Source organism: Poecilia reticulata, chromosome 2 (assembly GCF_904066995.2).
Source record: "Poecilia reticulata chromosome 2, P_reticulata-male-v2, whole genome shotgun sequence".
Taxonomy (NCBI): domain Eukaryota; kingdom Metazoa; phylum Chordata; class Actinopteri; order Cyprinodontiformes; family Poeciliidae; genus Poecilia; species Poecilia reticulata.
In genome coordinates this window covers 29,487,838-29,508,029 of record NC_088831.1, presented here as the reverse complement: position 1 = coordinate 29,508,029, position 20,192 = coordinate 29,487,838, and the positions used below count along the sequence as shown (strand labels likewise).

At 39.0% G+C, this 20,192-nt stretch overlaps 1 protein-coding gene across 3 annotated transcripts in view; it reads right to left on the bottom strand.

The window, feature by feature from the left end:
- The window catches only part of LOC103458997 (glypican-6-like), a 110,451-nt gene that overhangs the window by 56,088 nt on the left and 34,171 nt on the right, over positions 1–20,192 (bottom strand). For all 3 annotated transcript variants that reach the window (XM_008400172.3, XM_008400179.3, XM_081602943.1), the window contains exon 3: positions 3,504–3,895. In XM_008400172.3, coding sequence (XP_008398394.2) covers positions 3,504–3,895 — 392 coding nt within the window. The remainder of the gene's footprint in view (positions 1–3,503; positions 3,896–20,192) is intronic.

The window sequence follows — 20,192 nt, the reverse complement described above, 5'->3', positions numbered from 1 at the left end:
AGCTATTTTCTTTATTCTATGAAGCGACAACCAGCTTTTTATTCTGCATTTCTCAGTGTGAAAACTTGCTTCTCAAGATTACAAGCCGCTGTGCTCCTACTTTTCCGTTACTCCTTTAAAAATTTAAAGAGTGGAGCTACGAGCCTTTTATGTTTTTCGAGGAAGAGACGCATAAACAAGTAATGACGTTAATTTGGCTTTTGTTGTCTTCTACAGAAATGTTCTAGTTTCAGTTTGTTTTGGTCAAATTCCTGTGCCACATAAATACTTTGATAATGATAAAGAGGCTTTTTCCTAGGCTTATGCTTTTTATGTTAAGGCTGTATGACTCTGCCTTCCCGATAAGCGTGGGAAGATGAAACATGAAAACATTTGCTACAAAAGAATGTATAATCATTAATAGGTTAAATGGCCCTGCTCCAATAAAGCTTGTGAGGAGCTAACAAATCATCCGTAGAAGCTGAAATTAAATGTTGATCTACCCCCTTTTAAACCCAGTTATAATAAATGAGAAGATTAAACAACTAAATAAATATAAAATGAAATATTTTTTCAAAGTTAGACACAGCTGTTATTTTTTTAATGGACCTTGTAGTAAAGAAACTAAAGGTCTTATAATATGGTGAGGTTTATGCTTTGAGCTATGCAAGAATTAATAATAAGAAGAGGTATTATGGCCCTTAGAAATAAAGATAGACTCTAGTTTAATCGGTATAGATTCTTTTCTCCGCGATGCATAGAGAGGCAGCCCGATGTGTCTCCATGCAGAGAGACAGAGACATTTTCAAAATGCAATCCAGCTCTTTGCATTTTGAAACTGCAGACCATTGTTTAAAACAAACAACTATTGTTTTATTTAGTATAAAAATGCAATTACTATATCTATGTTTAGTTTAAAATGTCCCATCCAGCAAGTGGAAAGATGTTTTAAATATTAATAAAAATTGGCAAAAACCAGTTTTTGCAGACCAGAACTTGAAACAGTTTGGAGCTCAAACATTTTACCCTCAACTTAGATTAGTTTTCTCTAATCTTGAACTGAAACAGTTAATGCAGACCGACCTAAATAATAATCAGATAAACTTTTTTTAAATTTTTCTTTTATATATGCTGTTGGTTTTCATAATTGCCTTTAGAATTCAATATTCTTGTTTTTTTTATTCATAAATTTTTCAGAAATTCAATCGGATTTTAAAGGTGTAGGATTAAATTATGTTCAAAATATAAAGTAGCACCTGTAAAATCAATATCTCCAGTGGTCTATAAACAACAAGAAAAAAAATTGTTCCAATTAAAAGAGGGTTTTATTTATTATCATATATAGGATTTCACATGATAAACCACTCAAACTAAAAGTATCATTCAGCCGTAAAGTGGATAGAAACAAAGCAAAAATCAGTGTGGAGTGCATTTGTATTCTGCCTTCTGTACTCCAATTCTGCTGGGCGACTTACTTACCACATAGAGTCCATCTGTGATTAGTTTAATCTGACTATAAATTCTTTTGAGGTCTCAGAGGTTTGCTAGGGAACTTCAGAGAACAAACATTCACAAACGGAAACTGTTTCCCTTTCAAAAATAGAAAGAATATAGCATAAATGCATCCCTATCAAAACTATCACCATAGCTGATAGGTACCTTTCTTGCACGGCCTATCAAATAAGACAATATGGTGATAAAATATGGTGGAGGCATCATCATGAAGTGGGCATGCTTTTCGTCAGTGGGCACAGGACAAAGGTCAGGATTGATGGTAGGATAAATACAAGGGAATGCTGAAAGAAAACCTTTTAGAGGCTGAAAAAGACTTGAAAGTGAGACAGAGGTTCACCTTCCAGCAGAGCAACGACCCAAAACATAGAGACAAAGCAACGAGAGAATGGTTTAGATCTAAGCGTTTTCATGTTTGCAAATGTCCTAGTTAGAATCCAGACCTAAGTAAACTGAGAATCTGTGGCAAGCCTTGAAAGTTTAGGTTCACAAACTCAAATAGTCAAAGATATACTTCACAAGACATGAACTTGATGGCCCTACCAAATATTGGCATATTGGGATATAAAAGCAAACACAAGTCTCACTTATCAGATTTTTGAAAGTAAAACATAAGTCAGAACCATACTTTCAGGTGGTCTAAAACACAAAATCTACAAACATACGGTATAACTTGTGGCTGTGATGAGACCAAATGGGAAAAGTGTAAATGGGAATGCATATTTTTGCAAAGCACTTTGTTGGAGCTGTAGCTGCAGTTATATTTTTCTCACTTCTGTAGCAAAAAAGAAATATAAGTTCAACATCACCCTCTCTAATTCGGTGAACTGTAAATCTCTGCAGCAATAAGCATGGCTGTCCGGTCTTGGTGGCACCGTGAAACGGTCGCCTCCAGCAGGGTGTCTCTTTTCATTATGCTTTCCCTCAATCTGTCATGATGAATTTATACGTCACGAATCAAAGGGGCTGCAGTCCCAGACACCTGACCTGCATCCCAGGGTCCTGCTGAAATGTCAAGAGGTGAAGTCAGGACATGCTGGCTCGGAAGAAGCGCGGGGTGTAACCCAGTAAACACGTGCCAACAACACATCCTCTGTGACTGCTCCTAAATGAGCCTCGCCACTGTTTCTGTAGAGGGGAGGTGAAGCTGAAGTGAAGGAAATATCTTTTAGGTTCACAGAGTTCACTGTGGTGAGGACAGCCTGAAATGAATTGTGGATTATGTGGAGAAGAGCAGGGTATCTGCTTCCTCTTCGTCCGTACGTCTCCGATAATTGAGGGTTACAACATTTCCACTGGCCTCTGCTTCAACTGTACAAAGGCTCGATTAATATTTATCATATGGCTGATAATTGAATTAAAATGATCGTTGGGGGCGGGGGGTTAAGTGGGGTAAACAGAACGGCTTGCGGCGTATTGAATCTTCGTTTCTTTCAAACCTTAAAATGCCTTTCAGAAACAGCTTTGTTGTTGCTGAATGTGGCTTCATCTAAGGCTTAGCCTCTTGCTTTTTCTTTTATCTAACTTTTGTAGGTAATCAGAGCTGCTCCAATCCCAAGGCTGCGCCACCAAACTATATTGCATCAAACTGGAAATGACTCCAACACTATGATTAATGGCTTGTGTATGCCGTGTGAACAAATATTAGGCGAGAGAGCAATAAACCTTGATAGCAGAAATGCTTTTCTCTTCACTTTCATTGTCGGGACAACTCTCCCGAGAAATCCACACACCCTTCAAACCTGTTTTCCAGACAGTGACAGAACAGGCTGCTGTGAGCCTACCATTTCTTGGAGATGATTACATTAAGAGCATACATTAGTCAGAAAAAGTGCAGGAATTCATCGAGAAGAACGTTTTTAAGGATGCATTCGTTTAGGATAGGATTTTAATTTAATTTGGGGTCAGATATTTTCAAATTCAGTCTCTTTAAGGTGACAGGACAAAGCATATTTGCATTGATTTACAATCAAGTAAAAATTTATCTCAATTAAACAGGCAAAGAACTTTACCTTTGACACTCTCTGGGCCACTTCCCGACCTACAGAGAGTCCCTGGACGAATGTGCGTGCAGCGATGAATGCACGGGTAACCTGAGCCTTGAGCTTCCTGGGAACATCTCCAAATGGCTTGAGCTCATCTGTGTACTTACTGATACACTCCAGATAGTCCTCAGTGATGACATACTGGGAGTTCAGCAGTGTGAACATGCGCTCCAGCAGCCGGGACCAAAAGTCATTAAGCATTTCCTCCAGATTGACATTCCCTCCCGTGTAGTAGCGCTTGAGCTCGGCAAACAGGTTCTCAAAGACCTCCGCGTTCTGCATGTAAGGCTTGCCATAGGTCCTCACAAACATCTCATTCAGGGACCGCTCCGTGTTCTCCAGAAGCTCCAGGAAGAATTCTGGGAACAAAAAAAGACGGTCATATTTACACATGGAAAAATACGTAAATACAAATTCATGAAAATGACAATAAAATGGACAAAAATAAATCCAGATATGCTGATTAATAAAAAATGCACAGCACCCATCACAATTACTACCATTCATTTATGTGCACAGATATTTCTCATTGTGTATAATTTCAAACTAAGACTCAACTGTAGCACTCAAATGTGATCAAGGCAGCAAACACATGTGCAGCTTTACAACCTTTTTTTTTTACTCTGAATCAACCTAAAAGCAGAAGTGGATCCTCCTGCATAACCAGCAAGAATGCAGCACCGGCTTCTGAATGGTAAGTCAACAACGAAACACTTGACTTTTACAGCAGCCATTGTACAGACCCTTCATCTGGGTTGCTATGTGAAAGGTTGTGCTTTGCCGATGTTGCTAGGTAACGGGGCAATGCCTTCGCGATCGTGACGTCGGGAGGTTTATGAAACCGTTTGTTTCTCTGACACCAAATAACATCAACCTACTGCAAGAAAAAAGTGAGATTTTCATTTGTTTATAAAACCAGTAGAACCGAAAAAAACAAAAAAAAAAAAAACTGAAGTTAATTTAAGTACGGTGGAGATTTTTTATTTCTCTGGCAAATGGGCTTTGGAACTTTAGCTATCGTGCTTTACATCAGTAACTAGCTAAAACACCAAGAAATTTTGAATTAAAATGTGGTGGATCTTATTTGTAATGAATAATGGGCTGTCATTGTAATTAAGCAGGATAACAATAGAAAATCTGTGGCCAAATCAACTCAGGTGATGGTTCATTTGACACATCAATCTTCTCCCATGGCCATCTCCACTCTCAGCTAAAACATCTAAAAAGCTATGAGGTGAGCTGAAGAAAACAGTATGAGAGAGGATCCAGGACAAATCTGTCTTTCTGAATAATAACTTCTAAGTCATGATTTTTCTGGGACCTAAATGTTTTTCCCTTTCATTTAGCAAAATGCTGCAAATTAAATATTAGCCGCTATGTATAATGTTATTTTGTAGATTTGATTGGCATTCTTCTTAAAACTATTAAAAAAAGAAGCTTTCCATTCATTTCGACTGATTAAACGTACAAAATCCACAAGGGATCAAATTATTTTGTCTATGCAAATATTTTTCAAATGTTCCTATATGTGCCCCTAAAGTTTCAGCTTCATTTGCCGAGTTCCCCTTCCTGCTGCTTTTATTTGAAGATTCATATTTTCCTCCTGCCTATGATCCTTCCCTCTCCCTCCAAATATGAAAAGAGCTTCCACAAATAGATACAGCTGTTCTCCATATTCATACAGCAAAACAATACAATGCACCACCATGACAAAATCTCTGTTTTATAGCATCTTATGGGGAGCAGCATGATGTTTTATAACACTGACACACTCTGCCTGGCTGTCCATGTCCCTCTGTGTCTGGCTTTTTTCCTTGTTCTTTGTCCACCTGACAGCGTCATAAAACATTTTATAAGAACATCCTTCGTTTCATAAAAAAGACTTTAGGCACAGTGAAAAAAGAAAAAACAAATTCTTTCTTCTCTAACTATTGCCAAATTAATCCAAATTTGTGATAACTGTTTTATGTATTATTTCAATACTTACAGCACGTGTGTAAGAATATGCCCATCTCATTACTAAGTGTATATGTATGAAGCAACATGTTTTTGTAACAAAAAATTTTCAGTTTTCAAAATGTCTTGAAAAAGCTGCAAATGGAGTAGAAACAAAGTAAAGTTTTAGCTGGTGGAAATATGCTTGCCTAGTTTTAAGGTCCAACACATGCTTAAATATGCATTGGTCATTTTACATTTTATAAATAAAAGGTTTCTTGACTCTCAAATTGATTTCCAGTTTTGTTTATTGTCTTACGGTTATCCATGAAAGAAAAAATCAGACATGAATCTCCACCACCACATCCAGATCACACTGGGGAACTCGAATGCCTTCACAGGCCAGATGACATTTATAGACCCTGATGATCAGTCTAAGTGGTTTAAAACATGGCTGTCCATGGTGTGGCCAACATGCAATTGGCAGCCATCGGAAGGATTTTGTGTGGCCGTCTGACCATAAATTAAGAAATGCTGGATCAGGTGATTGATGCAACTGGACTCTTTCATTTTTTGCCAAGATTTTTTACAGAAAAATGACAAACTGCAAGGTACAAGAAAATTTTTATTTTTTTTGCCAGGATGCAAACACCCATTGACATTTACTCAAAATCAGATGATAGAATAACATACATCCTGTACCTTCAGCACAATTAACGGCCAACAGCCACTTACAGTAATCTCACACTGCTCAATAAATCATCATCATTTTTTTTTTGTTTTCAAAGTTCTGCCACAGAAATAGTTCAGAAACATTGGAGACTTCCTTCATGCTTATGTAAGTGTTGTCATCCATCCAGAAAAGTCTTGACAACAGTATACATTTTGCATAATTGATTGTGTGCATGCAACAGTAATGGATGGTGTGGAAGAGAGAAACAGTTGCAAAAAAACAAAAAAACAAACATGTTGATAACTGCATGTTAACCTTTTTCTGTTGCAGTTTTAATTTTAAAAAAATGTAACTTTGCAACAACAGACTCTTCCTTTCTTTGGCCTCGGCAAAAGAGACACCACACTAAAGTTAGTTGGGTTTTATTTTAAGTATTGCCTGGTAGATATTTCAGGCAAAGAAAATGTTGCAGTTACATCCATCAGCCAGCGGTGGGTTCATACACATGCAACTCTTTTGCAATCTGGATGCAGAGCGGTGAACATCTGCTCTGACTGCAGATGGGAAGGAGCGCTGCGTGCCACATGCAGGCGCTTTGGGACAGGGTCCACTGCTGCTCCTTAAGAAGATTAAGAACAATATGTGCTTTCACTTCGGTCTCCAAGTGCCCCAAAACACCAAGAAAATGTCTAGATTTCCTGCTAGTTCCTTTAATTGAGAAAGTTGCTGGCGGTATCGGATTACTGGCTACATGAAAAAGTTAAAACACTTTATTGGCAACACTGATCCAACAGAGAATTTAAATAGAAACTGATGTCAAGACGTAGGACATCCAAGACATACTTCCTTTCTTAATTCAAAATATGATTCTTAGACACAGATGAGGAGTGTGAAGATTAAATCACTCACTTTTATGTTGAAGTCCTGGGAAAATAATACTATTTTAAGCTTGCTCTCTGCTATGCTGCAACTAGCAGAGCCTGTTGTGAATGTTCAGGCTAGTTAACATGACAGCGAAAAAATTATTTTCCTGTAACGGTAAGCTGTTTGTCCATCTTTAGCATATTGAGCAGCGAGTACATGAGGTTGAGTGACAGCGCTAACACTCTCTTCCTCGCTCTGATTGGTTGTTTTTGGTTGGGAATTGCGCATTTATTCATTTCTTCAGATTTGAGCAAATATGTAAAAAAAAAACAAAAAAAAAACATTTTTTATAAATGTTGCACACTGCAAGTTTAATGTGACATTTAGTCAAACACACATTAGTTTAATTAATCACTGAGGTCTGACATTTATAGTTCTGGAAAAACAGAATCACTTCATAGCTGCATTAGGTCATCCTGAAATGTTTCCAGTAAAGTGCATTGAGTGAGTGCACTGAAGGCATGTCAGACCTGGCTTGGGAGGTGAAGTAGGACAGGGCTGCAGAGTGATGTGACCATGTGGGGGTTGAGTTTAGACTGCAGCAGTGTTTAGGTGGGTGGTGAAAATCAGTGGTTTTATTACCTTCATCATTTTGAATTTGATCACCAAATGTTTAAGTTAAAAATCTCAATAAGGATTTGAACTCCTCCAATATAAAGTAACCGCCCGTCACACATATTAGTGTTGTCAGATGCCCTCTGTTCATCACCAACTGTCTTGTATTAAATAGTATCGCCAGCAAGTTTTTTCTACTTGCTGCTGCTTGTCGTGGACTAATAAGAAGCTGAATTTTAGTGAACAGTTTGATTCCTGTGTAGGCGACAAAACAGGACTATTTATGTCCCGTTCGACATGGCCACCATGGCTCAAAATGTCTCCTGAATGAGACAAAGTCTGCCAGACAGCTCATGCCATCAGTTATGATGTTACTTTACTCTCGCTCTTCAATGCACTCCAAAATAAACTGATCAAACTTTCCTCACCAATTGGCAATCTATTCAAGCTAAAAGCTTGAAGCATCAGACTCCCGTTTGCTGCTCACTACCTGTTAGATTCTTTCCAGTCCCTTCACCAGCCCAGCATCCACCCATGGGCTCTATAATTAGAGAGTTTCTAATTCCCTGGCATGGAGTGAGACATGTTCAGTGGGAGGAGATACTCATCACTTCAGGAAAGCAGCATGGACATGGAACAATGAGCTCTGAGCCCAGACAACAAACCTGAACTTATTCTAGACAACAAACCCAAACTCGTCTGAATTGACAACAATCTCTATTTTATATTGTAATTTCTTGGGTACACTGATGAACTACAATACAGTTTGGGTTTGACCTGCCTAAACTCTTTCAGATTATAAACTAAAGGTGAATGCAGATGAAAAAACTAAAATAAAAAAAAAGTGGAAAAAGACCTATCAGCATCATTAGGTAGTGGAAGAGAAATGCTACATTTTCTTGCAGGCCTCACCTGATTGACTTCCAAATAAGTAAAAGACAACTCATCTGGAACACAACTCACAAAAAACATTTTGTTATATTCAACTGTTTGTGCCGCCCCTTGATGGAATGGAAATTTGGGTAGAGAGCCACATCGCCCATGAAGAAAAAGGCCATTGATTTGATCAGCCAATAGAAAGACTGTGATAATCTATTCATCCCCTGGTAGGGGGAAAAGTCCAACACACATATTTAACATAGACATGTTAACATGTTACATGTTAACATAGCTCTGTCCTCATCTCACACAATGTTGTAGTATCTGGCTGTTGTAAGTGATATCACACCTGGCCCCTGGCCCAGTGTGATATCACAAATCACGATGGGGCCCTGCGGGCACCACTAAGAGAGCCTCGTTTTTGTGGCCATATCATGGAAAGATCCTTTGAGCATCTGAACTATGTAACTGCCAGTATTTTATTCGAGTCAGCCTCTTGAGTAGACCAATAAATTTTCTACGACTACCACTTTTTTTCTTGAAGTGAGAAGGTAGGTCACATTTCAACCCCACATGAGAAATGCACATTGCAGCCAATTATCATAATAACCCAGTCAAAAGTGTAATGGATTTAAAGTGGTCATTATCTCCGAGCAATGCAGGTGAAGAAAAAAGACATAACTCTCAAATTATATCACAAATCACATTGGACTAGTTTTATCAAGAGAACAGGAAGAAAACATGTGAAAAAAGAGTCTTCCATTCCTGGATGTATGACACCTAATATAAAATGCTAACATGAATGAGAATGTATTTATAGGAATTATATAGAAACTTAAATTCCAGCAGCTCCTACATCTTTTTAGCAGGAAACTGATTCATCACACACAATTAGTCTGAAATGAAGTTGATACGTTGTCCCAAATAATTATTGTCCATTTCCATGTCGTATCAGGTTTAGTACGTTTTAAAATGACTGCAGTAGTTCCTCTGGGGAGCTGATAAAATTAGCTTACCTTTTGCTACACTTTTGTATCTTTCATCGCAAGCTCCTTTTGTTTTACATCCGATATAAAAAAGAACAGCACCAGAATGAACTCAGGTAATATTAAATATGCAGAGTTTCAAACATTATTTGTGCCTTATTGATGAGTTTTACTTAACGGGATCAGTCAGCAGAGCTGGGGGATATGCTAAATGAATAATGGCAGCTTCTGAGAAAAGTTCACTCAAAAATAAATAATTAAATTTAAAATAAATTCGGTGCAGTCGTTATTAAATTTAGAAGGAAAAAAAAAATCACTAAAATATGAACAGTTTATTCTCAACGTGCATAAGACATTTATGTAAGCTGTCCCTGTTTTGGAGTGATTAGAATGAATAATTATGGCTCATTATGAACAGTCTGACTGAATCCGAAAGCATGAGAAAACAATACATCGTCACTGACTTAATTAGCATTCTGCTTGGAAGTGTAGCAAAAGGAGAAAAAAAATGTGTAAGGGTTTCATAAATTTTAACACATCAATAATAAAGATGTTAGACCAAATTAAGATGCAAAAAGACAACAGTGAAATATTGGGCAACAGCATGTCTTGGCATGCCGGAAGCTCATAATATTTCACTGACAAATCTCAGTTTGGCACTGACTTCTTGCTGTGTACACAAGGCTGTGCAGAAGTTTTGCAGAGCTTTCTTGCTCTCGGTTTCTATGCTTCTATTGATGGATGATCTCTGTGATGGCAAAGATATCAGTAGTCTATTTCAACAGTCTTGAAACGGTACTCCTTTTTTTGAACTTTTGAGCTAAATAATGAAAGTAGAGAGATTTTTATGAATTTGTGGAGAAAAAGTATTTTTGGAAACCGTAATTATAAAAGTTAGCCAGATAGAAGAGGGGGGAAAAAAAAAACCAAGAAGAGTGATCAGGTTCATTTTCCATTTTTTCATTTCAAAATGGCTCTCATCTTTCTTTATCCAGTCTTATAAATTCAATTAAGTTACAGCAGCTAATTTCAAGGCCTACCACATCAAATAAATAAACCAAGTAACATACAGGACCTTGCAAAGGTGTTATTAGCCCTTTAACCTTTTTACATTTTGTCATTTAACAACAAGCTGCTCTGCATTTTACTTGGCTTTTCTGTGACAGAAAGGCACACAGTAGCACAGATAAATGAAATGGGTTGCACAATAAGTAACTAAAAAAGCATAGTGTGGTTTTGTCTTCAGTCTCACAAACAGGACGTTCTAGAAAGTATTAATTTTCTTTTACCTTCACAGTTGTGCACTACTTTGTGTTTATCGATCACATAAAATCCCAAAAAACTGTATTGACGTCCATGGCTGACATGATGTGAAAAAGTTCAAAGGGTATTATTCTTTTGCAAGGCAAACTGAAACCAATTGGATGTTTCCAACGGCAGCATCGACAAAACCTCCGTCTATAAAACCAGGCCTGAATAAGCAACAAGAAATTATACGCTGCAGAGTAAACAGCTGTTATTACCAGCAGAACGCTCCGTGTTCTCAGCAGGACTCCAACCAGTCGGAGACCAAGTCCATCACTCTGTAGGTGACAGCTAAAAGCGCAAAGAATAACACACACAACTTGGTTTTCAGCCCTTTTGAGGTTTCATTCCCGTAGATGAAACAAGTTATTGTGCCGCACTTTAAATTCCTCATGTCAATCATAAACTGGGACATTGATTGGCCAGTCCAAAAAGAGCTGCACTGAACGGAAGAGAGAGTCCTTTTATTTCTCCATTTCCTTCTGTTCATATCTAAGGCAAACCTACCGCCCAGTTACACAGTGGCACTTAAAAGCACAGGCTTTAAATTGCAATAATGTGGAAGGAAATGTCTGTAAAATGGCTTTACTTTAGAAATGTTAAAAATCCTGAAATGATATGTGGAAAAATCACAATTACTTCTTAAATTACAGATATATCACGTGTATTTATATAAGTCCGACCTTTGGCACTATACTGCAGGTTTTTCTGCCTTCTCTATTCCCCGTTTCTTGTCTGAAAAAAAACTCTTTCAAAATGTTAAAATGTTTAGCTATTTGTTAAATAAAACAGTATCCTCAGAATCACTTCATAACAGTTGCATTAGAGCAATTGTACCTCCAAGTAAAATGGTGAAAAGGGAGACTTGCACAATAATTTTATCACCCTCAATTTACACTGCTTGTGTCTCCGCTTCACTCCAGACTCCAAAGAAAAAATATACCCATCTGACCCCTTGTAACGCGTAATCTAATGTGTTACTATTTACAATCCAATAATCAGATTAAAATTACGTATCCAAGTTAAGTATTTGTGATTATTTTTAGAAAACACATATTGTTGCTTTCTTCTTTTTCCTTGGGTAGATGTAACACCAGCGACACAAACGTAAACGATGGAGGGAAAGGAGATGCACATTTTATACCTGATGGATGAATTTTTCATTGAGTGATCAAATTACTCTTTCAAAGTAACTATGCCATCCATGGCAATAAACTAACTACACTATAAATCATATGTGTGTAGACCTGATTTTTGATAAACAATATTATTGTTGTTTTTAGACCATTTTTAAGTAATAAATGTTAATGGGAAAAATGATAATGCAAGAACACAATCTGAAAGATCAGTAAACTTAAAATTATAATGAGCATTTAACACTGCAAATGGAAGGCATTTCAAATATCCAAAATAAATAAACAAAACGACAAATAAAATGAATTTTGAAGTCTTTGTAAATAAAATTTTCCTTCAAAAAAAGGTTTAGCTGAGACCAAAGCACCAACCTGAAAGCTCTTATCATACAGTTTTTTGTAGAAAGAACGAGAAATAAAAAGAGAAGTGATAAATCATGCCAATGGAAATGATTGAATTTGTTTTAATTTATCATGAGCACGGAGCTCAGTTCATTGTGCGCGTTGAAGCAGACATGCAGCGGCACCAGCTGACGCCGCCGCATGCGCAGCGTGTCGCAGCGCCTCGTGCATCTCTGGATCTTAGCAACTCGGTGCGGATCACGCGCACCGCTCTCCCAGGCGGCTCCAATGTAAACCTCAACTATAAACCTTGGGGCTGGTACAGTTTATGATCAGTTAACTCACACATTGTGATTAACATTAGAGTTGCTACCTGCAACTACCCTGGCTCCCTGGCTGGGCTGGCAGTTTTGGCGGGTCTGAATCGCTGCCAACAAAAAAACTCAGCTTCATCTCCAAGACGACGAACAAAATGTGTCCAGTTTTTGGCTTTTCCTTGCTCTCTTTTTTCCATCGTTCTCACTTTGCCGCTCCACTCCAATTCAAAAGAGCAGAACAAATTTTATGTTTTTTGAACAATAACCATTTTTGTTGCTAAGAGATGAGTATGTTTACTGGTAACCAAGTGCCACGAAGTGAACTTCAGATTTTTTTCTTTTGCAAAATTTGCTAAATGTCTTATATCTAATCAGGTAAGCATTATTTCGAAAGAGTTTATGTTTTATAAACTATATAACTTGTTAATTTGGTTTTAAGAGATAAGCGGGGTATTTTTCTGGTAACAAACTGCCACGAAGTCTAAATCAAGATTTTTACTTTTGTGTTGAATGTGTTTGATACATTTATGACCAATTACAAAAACAAAAAAAAACTATTCTGCAAAATTCACCAACTGCACAATTCTTGCTAGTGTAAAATAAGTGGTATTTCAAAAGAGCGGGAGAAACATTATATTTTTTATCAATAAGAATTTTTGTTGCTACGCTGTTAATCTGTTGCTAAGAGATGATCGCGTTTTCTGGTAACCAAGTTCCACAAAGTTCCACAAAGTAAACATCTAATTTTCACTTTTGCAAAATGTACCAACGATAAATTTCTTGTATCTAAGCTGATAAGCAGTATTTTGAAAGAGCGTATGTTTTATTAACTCTTATAATTAATTTTCTGTTAAGAGATAAGTAGGTTTTTTTTCTGGTAACAAACTGCCACGAAGTCTAAATCGAGATTTTGCTTTTGTGTTGAATTTGTGTTTTATAATATATCTACCACTAATGACAAAAAGAACAAAGTTTTCTGAAAAAATCACCAACTACACAATTGTTAAGTATAAAATAAGTGGTATTTCAAAAGAGCAGAAGAAATATGTTTTTTGAACAAAAACAATATTTGTTATTAATCTGTTAAGAGATGAGTGTGTTTACTGGTAACCAAGTGCCACAAAGTGAACTTCAGATTTTTACTTTTGTAAAAGTAAAAATCAAAAAGCAGAGCACAAACATTTCTAATGTAACTATTGCCCACATTAAAAGTAGGCTTTTTCCTAAAATAAGTTTTTTAGCTATTTTGTTTATTTATTAACCATGTTTAGCACACTGAATGGAGGAAGTCGATGTAAGACAACATGCTAGTTATAGCCCACATGCCACTGGCTGCATTTAGGCTAATATTACCATTATTCGATCGTGATATTGCCTAATGTTTTGTGATACCAAGTATAGGCTACAGAACAAAGACAGAAATATTTACAGAAAGAGATGTTTAAGCAGAATCATTGCAAAGGCAGAAATGAGAAAAAAAACACAATTTATCTTAAACTCCTAGAACTGGCTTTAATTCTTGAGTTAAAGGAATTCTATTAAAAAACAGAATCACCTGCTTCAAAAGCAGACTTAACATGTTCCTTTCTGTGAGCGCCCTATGTATCATCTGATATTGTTTGGACAGGTTCAGATCTGATATCACTTGCCTTGTTAAATTTCCTGTTCCTAGGTTCTCTGACAAGGCCCAGAAATTTGATAATGAGTCATATTTCTAAGTTTTAAAATGTTATCAGAAAGGTAGAAAGTTTGCAAATTACTTTTCTTACACTTTACAGTTATGCAGCACTTTGTGTTGATCTGAAGTAATCATCTTTGTTGTAAAATAACTTGGAATTTGTGGCTGCAACATTGCAAATGTTAGAAATAGTTATGGGATGTAAGCACTTCTGCACATCATGGTGCTTGTTAGAGAGCCCTAAATATTGTATGTTTGTTATTTCCCTCAGTTACTCACCATATACTGTTACAGAAACTCACAGTTTCAGTGTTGGGGTCACATTGTATTTGGGAAACGTTTGATAGTTGTGCACATAAGAAAAAAATAATGTAGTTTACTGCTAGGTGAAACGCTAGTTAAAATCAAACCTACTTGGAGATACTCAGACAATGTGCATATATATTTATTCATATTTATATAAATTCCCTACTCACGCTTCCGCAGGTGGACTCTTTCATCCACTGAGCTCGGGTCCTCTACCAGAGGCCTGGGAGCTTGAGGGTTCTGCGCAGTATCTTGGCTGTGCCTAGAACCTGACATTTCTGAACTGAGATGTCTGATCCTGTTCCTTGGATCTGTTTTAGCCACTGCTCCAGTTTGGGGGTGACTGCCCCGAGGTCCCCAATGACCACAGGCACAACCACAGGTCCCTGCGCTCCTCGGCCCTGTAGATGCAGGGTGAATCCTAGCAACCTGCGGCCTCTTTGCCGGGAACACCGAATGCCACCTGATGGTGTAGACCCGCCGATTTCTGCCAGGATCAGTTTGGTAAATGCCAGGTCGCTGCCAAATAAAACTTTCGTCATTAGGGATTTCTTTTCCTCTTATTGATTGGGTGTTTTATTAACAGAAACATGGACAAGTGGTTTGGTGACTCCAGCATTTTTAATTAACTTGTACCGCGGAACTGAGGCTATTTTAATGCACCAAGGATGTCAGGGTCCAGTGGAGGTATAGTGACTGTTTTTAAAAGCAATTTTACTTGTAAACAGTTGCCTCTGGCCTCGTTTAGTAGCTTTGAGATCAGCCTATTTGAACTCGGCAGCTCTCACACTCTGCTGTGTGCGGCGGTCTATCGGCCACTGAAGTACAACAAAAACTTTATAAATGACTTTTCTGATTTCCTGGCTGATATCATGCCAAGGTATGACCGAGTTCTCATTGTTGATGATTTTAATATTCATGTCTGTTGTCCTACTTCACCTATGGTCATTTCTTAATGTTATCGATTCTTTTAATTTTGTGCAGTCTGACTGGTGCTATCCATGAGCATGGTCACAGTCTTGATCTGGTTTTATCTTATGGTCTACCAGTTTGTAATTTAGTGATTGGTGACTCATTATTTTCAGACCATATGCCTGTTTTATTTGAGATAACGCTGTCCTGTGCTAAAGCTAAAGCACACGCTGCAGCTCGGTTCTATAGTGTTCTTAACCCTTCTACTGCTGGTCAGTTTTCTTTTGGTTTTAATCAATTTATTGGTGTATAAAGTGCTTCATAAATAAAGTTGGTATGGGATGGTATGGTACTGTGGTCTTCACCTTTCAGGTCTTTTCCAGTTCCTCCCTGAGGCCCTGGTATTTCTCCAATTTCTCATGCTCCTTTTTCCTGATGTTGTAGTCACTTGGTATTGCTACATCCACCACAACGGCTTTCCTCTGTTGTTTATCCACCACCACAATGTCCGGTTGGTTCGTCATTACCATTTTGTCTGTCTGGATCTGGAAGTCCCACAGGATCTTAGCTCGGTTATTCTCCACCACCTTTGGGGATGTTCCCCACTTTGATCTTCCAGTCCATATTCTGCATATGTTCCTGTACACTATGCCCGCTACTTGGATATGTCGTTCCATGTACGCTTTCCCTGCTAGCATCTTGTACCCTGCTGTTATGTGCTGGACTGTCTCAGGGGCCTCCTTGAACAACCTACACCTTGGGTCTTGTCTGGTGTGGTAGATCTGAGCCTCTATTGCTCTGGTGTTTAGGGCCTGTTCCTGAGCAGCCAGAATGAGTGCCTTTGTGCTGTCCTAGAGTCCAGCTTTTTCCAGCCATTGGTAGGATTTCCTGATATCAGCCACTTCAGTTATTTGTCAGTGGTTCATCCCATGTAGGGGCTTGTCCTCCCATGATGATACCTCCAGCACCTCATCCTCTGTTCCCCATTGTCTGAGACATTTATTGAGCACATTGTCTGTTGAGACTTTGTCCTTGGTGTATTTATGGATCTTGGATGTTTCATCCTGGACAGTGGCTCTCATACTCACTAGTCCTCTGCCTCTTTCCTTGCGGCTAGTCTTGGGGTGCTGGATTTGGGGTGGGACCCTCAATGCATGGTTAGTAGCTTCTGAGTCTTAACATCCGTGGTGTTCATCTCCTCCTTTGGCCAGCTAATTATTTATGTATTTATTTTTATTTCTAACAGACAGAAAAGACAATCAAGAAAGAAAAAAATAAAATAAAATAGAATGAAACAGACTACAGAAATAAGAGGTAAAACAAATTATTATGCCCAAGTGACAAGCAAATTTTATGGCGAGCGCCTGGTGGCCGGGCTCCGTGGGTAAGAGCCCGAAGAGGAGACGTGGGTCCCCCTTCCGATGGGCTCACCACCTGTCCGAGGGGCCAAAAGGGTCGGGTGCATTGTGCTATGGGCGGCAGCCGAGGGAGAGGACCCTGATCCTCGGCTGCAGAAGCTGGCTTTTGGGACGTGGAACGTCACCTCTCTGGTGGGGAAGGAACCGGAGCTAGTGTGCAAGGCTGAGAGGTTCCGGCTAGAAATAGTCGGCCTCACCTCGACACATGGCTCTGGTTCTGGAACCAGTCTCCTTGAGAGGGGCTGGACGTACTTTCACTCTGGAGTTGCCCACGGTGAGAGGCGCCGGGCTGGAGTGGGCATACTTGTTGCCCCCCATTTGGGCGCCTGTACATTGGGGTTCACCCCGGTGAACGAGAGGGTAGCCTCCCTCCGCTTACGAGTGGGGGGACGGGTTCTCAATGTTGTTTGTGCTTACGGGCCAAACGGCAGTTCAGATTACCCACCCTTCTTGGAGTCCTTAGAGGGGGTACTGGAGAGTGCCCCTCCTGGGGACTCCCTTGTTCTACTGGGGGACTTCAACACTCACGTGGGCAATGATCAACCGCTTTTTTCCGGAGCAGGAAGCAAAACTTCACAGCCGCGCTGTGAAGCCAGAAAAAAGCAATTGATCATCAATTGAGATTTCACCATTTTTAAAGCGGGCGAACCACGAGTAAACTTGAGCTTGACACATAGCGTCATCCTTGTAAGCGGTCTTCAACATTTGAACGGTTTCCGATGCTTTTTTCCCAAGCAGGAAGCAAAGCTTCACCCGCGCGCTGCTCATAGAACTTCACCATGAAGAAAAACGACGGCTGGACAAAACGGCTCTTACAAGAAAATTCACTGCGGGTAGATGAAACCTTCCACATCAATGCTGCTTGGCACACTGATTGAGAAGACGTGGTTGAACAAATACCTAGAGGCAGAATTGTGTACTACAAAAACTGCGCGTGCAGCAGCGTCATTCTGGAAACTTTTGGGTACCCCCTCGTACCTCCAACGAATAAGGCAAGTCCTGAGAAGCCAGCTTAATGGCAAGAGCAAGATCCGTGTAATAAACAGCTACTCACCACAGTAATCAGAGACCCTGCAGGAATAATCAGCTGGCCAAAGGAGGAGATGAAGACCACCGATGTTAAGACACTCGGAAACTACTGACCATGCATGGAGGGCTCCACCCCAAATCTAGCATTCTGACTAAACACGAGTCATAGGGAAGGTAAATAAGGCAGGTGATTCCTTGAGTTTTCTAAATTGAGGGAACCAAACCTTTTTAGAATCCTAAAGACCTTTATTGGAAATAACAAACTGTTCCACAAACAGGAGCCATAATACTGGATGGATAATAAATGACTAAAACTATATGATCATGTAAAAGGTTAAAATAAGATTCATAAATATATATGTATAGAAAACAACAAGGAAAATGACAAAACAAACCCTAATTGATTTCTATTTGCTTTTTCTCTTTCTCTCTGTCTGAGCCTCTCGTGGTACCTCTGACCTCAACTCTTTCCATCTGTCCTCCCATGGACCAGATGATGTCCCTCCTACAAAACCAGCCGATGAAAATGATCGAGAAGATCTGAAGGATCAAGAAGACAGAAAAGACCTCCATCACCTCCAGGGGACAACTGTCAGTCTCCTGTTGGGCATCCTGTTGGGCTCCTGAAAACTGTGTGAGACTGAGCTTTAACAAGCTCCGCTGGTCTGCTGTCCAGTATCAGCGTAGAGGAACAAAAGCTAAACATGCTTCAGAGCTGCGAGAGAAGACGACTCTGAACTGTTGACGCTTGTTTCATCTGTGGACAACATGGACATTTCCTGAGGGACGATCTGGACAACCCAAAGATCCAATACCAGAACCAGTTGGACTGACAGGAAGCCAGAGGAGAGAGATGGGGGAGGATTTGGCTGGAGCAACGCCGAGACCGAGTGGGGGAGAGGGGTGAGAAGGAAGGAACAACATGAATCCACATCAACCACTGTGAAGGACGACCTCTCTGTAATGTCCATCTAGATTACAACTTTAAATCTGAAACAACAGAGCAACAGAGTGAGCAGCAAAACTTCACTTTACCAAGTATCAAGTACTTCAACTTTTGACACCAAAGAGGACAATGTCCAGAGCAACAGCTAGTTTAGATGTTTCTGAAGTTTTGTTTTGTTGGGTTTTCTAGAAAACACATGAAATTGGGTAGCTTAATTATGATCATTCTTAGTTGTTTGACTCCTAAGGATGTTTAAAAGTTTAGAAATTCATTCTTCTAGACATAAGAGAAGTCCATTTAAAATTAACTTTAATGTGTGTAAAAGACTCATGTGTTGTCTCTGCCTGACAGAACTTTCCATCCAGAATTGCTTCATGATTGATTGTCCTACACGCTCTCTGTATTGTGCATAATTCATAAATAAACCTGATTGAGTGATTTTACCTGAACAGTGCTTGATAAGTTTTTTTCCACAACAATGGACAAAAACATTAAAGGCTCTCAAGTAAAAGGCGTGGCAGTTTTAGCTAATGTTGGACCCATGAGCCAATGCTAACATTAGCATATTAGCCTGCAAAGACTTTTATGCGTCATCTTTTCCAAGAAAAATTAACCTGTAACCATATATGCGAGTAGTAAAGGCATACATGGCACATGAAAATATGCTGAAGACGAATAACTCACCTTTAAAGAAGCTCTGTTTCTTCCAATGGAAGCTTCCCGCACTTTACTGCGCACCGCTGAGCTGAAGCATTCACTCCAGTGACAAAAATAGTCAAATCCAGTTTACTCAAAATAATGTAGTCTTGTACTTTTCTCAGGTCAAACATGTACATTGCTCACATTACTTGAGTTGAATAAACAATTTAGTGAGACTTGAGTAAAGCATACAAACCTAATTTAAGTAAGAATAGGTATTGCCTTTTAGAGTGTTCTAGGCAAGGGCGTAGGAACGAGTCTGTCATTGGGGGCGATGCATATCGGAAACCTGACAGATCAGTAAATATTTTGAGCAGAAATGTCAAACAATTATGCCATCATCACATCAGTAATGCGTTACTCTAATCTGACCCTTGTTTCAGTAACAAGCATTCTAACACGTTACTATTTACAATCCAATGATCAGGATTTCAGAAAGAACACTCACTTTAGCATTTACCTCACAACTAGCAAGCTACATACTCTGGTAGCACAGACAGGCTACCAGATTCTGATATATCTTATTGGTCAAAAGACATTTGATTATTGGTCAAAATGCACTGATATAAATTGACTTGCAGTTGAACTGGTTCTACTTCCTTCTAAAACCAAAGTAAAA